This window comes from Corvus brachyrhynchos, unplaced genomic scaffold (assembly GCF_000691975.1).
Source record: "Corvus brachyrhynchos isolate BGI_N302 unplaced genomic scaffold, ASM69197v1 scaffold245, whole genome shotgun sequence".
In the NCBI taxonomy this organism is placed as follows: Eukaryota; Metazoa; Chordata; class Aves; order Passeriformes; family Corvidae; genus Corvus; species Corvus brachyrhynchos.
Genome location: NW_008238988.1, coordinates 768,774 through 774,128, shown reverse-complemented (window position 1 = coordinate 774,128; position 5,355 = coordinate 768,774). Strand labels below are relative to the sequence as shown.

At 40.1% G+C, this 5,355-nt stretch overlaps 1 protein-coding gene across 1 annotated transcript in view; it reads left to right on the top strand.

Annotated features, from left to right (window-relative positions):
* Positions 1–4,427: 4,427 nt before the first annotated feature.
* The window catches only part of BRF1 (BRF1, RNA polymerase III transcription initiation factor 90 kDa subunit), a 159,940-nt gene continuing 159,012 nt past the window's right edge, over positions 4,428–5,355 (top strand). The window contains exon 1 of the mRNA XM_008637261.2: positions 4,428–4,548. Within this exon, the coding sequence (XP_008635483.2) occupies positions 4,443–4,548 (106 nt within the window). The 5' untranslated portion in view covers positions 4,428–4,442. The remainder of the gene's footprint in view (positions 4,549–5,355) is intronic.

The following is a 5,355-nucleotide window of genomic DNA, read 5'->3' as shown; positions in this document are numbered from 1 at the left end:
CCTTGTCCTGAAGAAAGGACTGGTGGCTTTTGGGTTTAATTTTACAGGGAAGGGTTTTGGTAGGATTGGTCCTATCAGATAGCAGGTACACTTCAGTTCAGGTTACAAGCAGCTTCATTCCCTGTCTTCACTTGCTCATTTATGTAGAGGAAGCAAAATCTTTAATGCTGGGATTCCATCTGTTTCTTCTTCAGGTATTGAATCTGAAACTCATCATGTCACTACCTGACAGAAAAGTGCCCTTTAAGCTGCAGATACCCAAGTGGCTGCTCTTTGCCTCTACTGCATGGAGTGATTTGATAAGTGCTGTTCCTGTTACCTGTTGTTTTTTGTTGCTGTTCAAGGTTGCCACACACTTCAAGCTTTGCTTGCACCTTTTACAGCTTGGAGAGCATTTTTATAGAGAAGCAGAGTGATGTGACTTCCTTTGTTAGGGAGTTGGTGGAGCAAAACAGAAACTGCTGAGGTGCTTGTGCTGTGAGAAGCAGAATGGGGGTGGCTGCTTTTGGCTGATGGAGGGATAGTCACTGTAGACATATAATTGTTTAGTTGGAAAATACCCAAGGCCTTTAAGATTATCAAATCCAGCTGTTAATCCAGCTCTGACAAGTAGCTCATCACTTGAGGTTATGGTCTGGGTCTGGACCTGTGTGACCTTTGACCAAGTATCATCAAGTTTCCAGGCATGATCTCCTGCATCTTCAGTTCTGTTGTGTTGAGGCATTTTAGCCCACTGAGACGACAACAAAAAATTGGAGGAGCTGTATTTCTGAGCTGCCTAACACATCTCTCCACACCTTCTGTTGTCCAAAATTTCATATTAATGTCCAAAGCAAACTTGAAGAGAAAAGGAACCTTCAGTTATGCAAAGCTGCAAATCTGAGTGAGTTTCTAAAAGTAATCATGGAGTCATAGAATATCCTGTGTTGGAGGGGACCCACAAAGATCATGAAAGTCCCACTCCTGGCCCTGCACAGAACCCCCTAAGAATCACAGCAAACGTCTGAAAGCATTGTCCAAATGTCTCTTGAATTCTGTCAGTCTTGGTGCTGTGACCACTTCCCTAGGGAGCCTGTTCAAGTTCCCAACCATCCTCTGGGTGAACAACTTTTTCCTAGAAGCCAACCTAAACCTCTTCTGACACACCTTCATGCTGTTCCCTCAGGTCCTGTCATGGGTCGCCAGGGAGAAGAGCTTGATGTCTGTCCCTCCTCTTCCCCTCTTGAGGATGTTGTCACCTCAATGAGGTGTCCCCTCAGTCTCCTCCAGGCTGAACAGACCAAGTGACCTCAGCTGCTGCTCATACGGCCTCACCTCTGGACCCTTCACTGTCTTCATGGCCCTCCTTTGGACACTCTACCAGCTTTATATCTTTTTGATGTTATGATGCCCAAAATTGGTGCCCCCAGGACTGGAGGTGAGGCCACCCCAGTGCAGAGCAGAGTGGGACAATCCCCTCCCTCACCCGGCTGGCAGTGCTGTGCCTGATGCCCCGTCAGGACATGGCTGGCCCTCCTCAGGAGATGAGATGAGTAGATATGAGTAGAGTTAGCAATGTACCTTTGGAGGCACCACCTCATGAAGGAGTGCATTTGATTTGCCTTAGGGAAATGGTAGTGCTAATGTTAAAGATTTGGCAGGCAATACTTGAAGACACCAAATACTTCTCGGATGTATTTTTGTATATCTTGAAAGCTGAATGTGAAAAACCAAAAGCCTGCTTAATTCACTTTTGAAGTTGTGAGGGAAGAATGGAAAAGGTCAAGAAATGTAAAAATTGCAGTTAAGCTGGGGTGTTAATTTGGTTGTGCCTAGCAATTGCTGTTCCTTTCCTTTGTACTTTTTAAATTACTAGCTTTGTAGAGATTTTTGTCTTCAAATGAATTTGATGATTTCAGTTTTCTTTTTTTAAGGGTTTATCTTTTTATTACCCAGCTGAACAGTTATGTTAATGAGTTTGGTTTGCATTTTGCTTGTAAGATTAAAGCTGATGGTGAGACTACACAGTCAATGGCAACATTAGTTTGTAGTTCCGAGAGTGTAAGTGCACAACAGACTAGTTTTCTGTCAGTTTTCAAAGCCAAATGCTAAGTAGAGACGTTCAGTCCTTCCAGTTAACTTGCTGAAAAATGGGTACATCAATTCTGATAGCAGAATCTGTATTTCAGATAGCTCTGCTGGTATCTGCTGCAGTCTCTATAGCTTGGAAGGAAATTACTTTTATGTATGATGTTATAGCTTAATGTCTAATGAAAAAGAGTCCTACAGCACAAAATCACTGAAATACCAACTTAGTTTAATTTTGTTTATATTATTCTGGATTTTAACTCCTGAGTAAGTTAAATTATTTAGTTATTAGTATTGTTTATCACCATGGTAGGATTGTTTTGTGCAAGCTTAGTAGTAGCAGGGAAACATTTAAAAGAGCTGTTTTGCCAATGATAGTCCAAGGCAGTTCAGTATTTTGGTATATTTGAGGATAGAGGGGACTGGGAAGTGGAGTCTGCCTACAGGAGGGGCAGTGGTGCCTTTGACACAAGTTCTGGGTGAGCCTCCTGTCTCCAGCTTGCCCTGTTGTTTGCTCCTGCTCCTGCCTTGTGGTTGGCATCCTCCTCCCATGTACTGATGCTCGAGTGTGTACTCTCCTGCTGCAAGTCAGACTAGTGAGGAAGCCTGTAGTAAAGCAAACCTTAAAACAACAACAAAAAAAGGACAATGGGAGGCAGAATTTCTGTTTAGATTTGCTGCTGAAGAAAAGGAACCTCAAACTATTGCCATTGTTGATACTTTTTTTGCCAGGTAAACCGTTCTTACTGAACGTACACCAAAAATGTTATGCCTGCTGTGGTAGCCTGGTAACCTCTCTCTGGTTTGCTGCATTGGTTTCTTTTCAAGTGTTTGCGGAAATACAAGGCTGTATCTGTAAGAATGGCAAGGAGATGGTGCTGTCTCTAATAGTCAAATGCAGAGTTGGGAGAGTTACCTCTGTACCCAGTGAGGAGATCACTGAGAATATTTTTCACTTCTTATTAGGATGAAGTACTTAATCTGTGGGGCATTTATGTGAGAGCTTATTGCTGTTTGTTGAAAGGATCTGTTAATGAAGTGAAGTTGGTTTCTGTTGTGGATAGCACTGGAAACCTAATTTAAAGGTTATATGGAAAAACAAGCTTTGAAGGCTGATAATAATTCTGCAGGAATATTAGCTTATTAGCTTTTCTGGGTTTTGGTTTTAGTTGGTTTTGGTTGTTTTCTTGGTATAGATGTACATTAAGTGCAACTGAGAGGAGATTAGAGCTAAAAAAATCTGGTAAGAGTGAACAGTTCAGGTCACAGTTTCTGGTCAGTTGTACCTGCCATGGTAGTATCTTATTCAGGTGTGTAGAAGAAATGCCCTGAACTGCTTTAAAGAGCCACTTCATTTTCTTCTCTGTGTCTATCCCAAAGCCTTTCTAGTTTGTTCTGACGAGCTAGTGTAAGAGGAGAAAACAGTCACATGAACTTGAGGAAAAGCTGTAGGCATCTTAGACAACAAGATGGCTTTTTTCCTCTATCCTGAAGACCAGACTACTTGAATTAAGTAGAAGTCCAATTACTAACAAATTGCTTGTTTTCAATCCTGTGCAATTTAGCTTTTGGATCTCACTTGCTGTTAACCTGATAGATTCAGATATCCTGCTTGAGGTACCCTGATTGTTTTTTAAAAAAACCTTCCTGCTTTAGTGGGAGACTATTTTTGTCCTTGGTAGTTTAATTCCCTGTTCTGCAAGATTGGTTTGCATGAGTAGTTCCACTGACTCCCAGCAATCTCTGCATTCATGCTGCTCAGCATTGGCATGGATGCCCAAACCAGCCTCCAGTTTATTCTGATTTACAACTCAGACTTCTTTTAGTCTCCAGCCTTTCAGGGTGTAAAAGCAGCAGTTCCAGACTTGCAGTTTTTGTAGCCTAAGTGTTGCTGTGTTTACCTAATGACAAACTGAAGTTGCTTTAAAATAAGTGCTATGTCTGTAGTAGCCAACACATTCATTATTGAATGCTAAACATGTTTTATGTTCTGTAATGCCAGCAATTATGTATTAAAATTCTGCAAATTCTTTTTTGAATATTCTTCAGACAAAAAATACTAACTAAGCGATTGTTTTGTCATTTATTTTGAGAAATATTTTACAGTATTGATTTTCATGTTCTGTTTAAAATACGCATTGAGAGATTTTTGTACTTTCTTTGGACCTGAGATTGGGAGGGCTTATGGAGCCATGTAATTCTTATGGTATCCCAAGCAAGAAATAATTTGCACAGTATTGGTACTTGATGTTTTAAGTACTTTAAGACCTTCTTAATGTAATTTGGCATGTTGTAGATTATACAGATACTGAATATATTGGCACAATAAGTTTTATTTTAATATTTTAATTAAGTTATTCCCTTTGACATATCTCATGTTTGTTTTTTTTCCCCTGACAGGTGCAGGGAAAACACCGACTTTAGGAGGAGGATTCCACGCCAATCTGGGAAAGGAGTCACGAGCACAGACTCTGCAGAATGGTACTAGCAAATTTTTTTTATTAGTATACATACAATATATTGTATCATTACAGTTAATTTTTAGTTTTGAATGTGACCTCAAAACCTTGGCAGGCCCCTTATTATTCAGTGGACAAGTCTGCCTAGTGCTGATTTTTCATTGTGCTCTCATTTGGGTGCTACACCTGATTTGTGAGTTCATGTAGCTGACTGACAAAGGGTGATGGCACCTGACAATACTACTGTGGTTTAAAAGGGCTTTTTCAAGGTTGACATGCCAATTGCAGCTTTTTATTATCTGTTAAACCTATTGTGGCTTTTTATTTAAGTCAGTTTTCAGGGTTCTTGAAATGCTATATTCATGTTTATTTTTAAGTATAATTATTCAAATATTTTTGGTCTTAAGCAATACAAGTGTGAGATAATGCATATAAGTAATCGTGTGCTTAATATGTGATCAGTGAATAGAGAGAGGAAAAATGGAAAAAAGGTTTTAGCACACAGATGACATTAAAATAAATATTCTCATTACATGCTTTACATTTTAATTGAGATCTCCATATTCTACTCTCTTTAAAGAGAGTGAATAAAACCAGCTTTTATTCCAGGAGCAGAATGGTCTTCCAGTTTGCTGTTACTTGTATCAAGGGACAGGAGTTGTCATTTTTCGGCTAATTAATACTCCTGTCTCATGACTCTTAGAGATGACAGCTGATGGGCTGTCATAGCAAAGTCTCAGAAGCTGACATGTAATTAACCAGGGATGTAAATGGGTTTTACTGATAAGGTGCTCATTTGGGGGGGGGGGGGGGGATTTTAGGAAAAGGT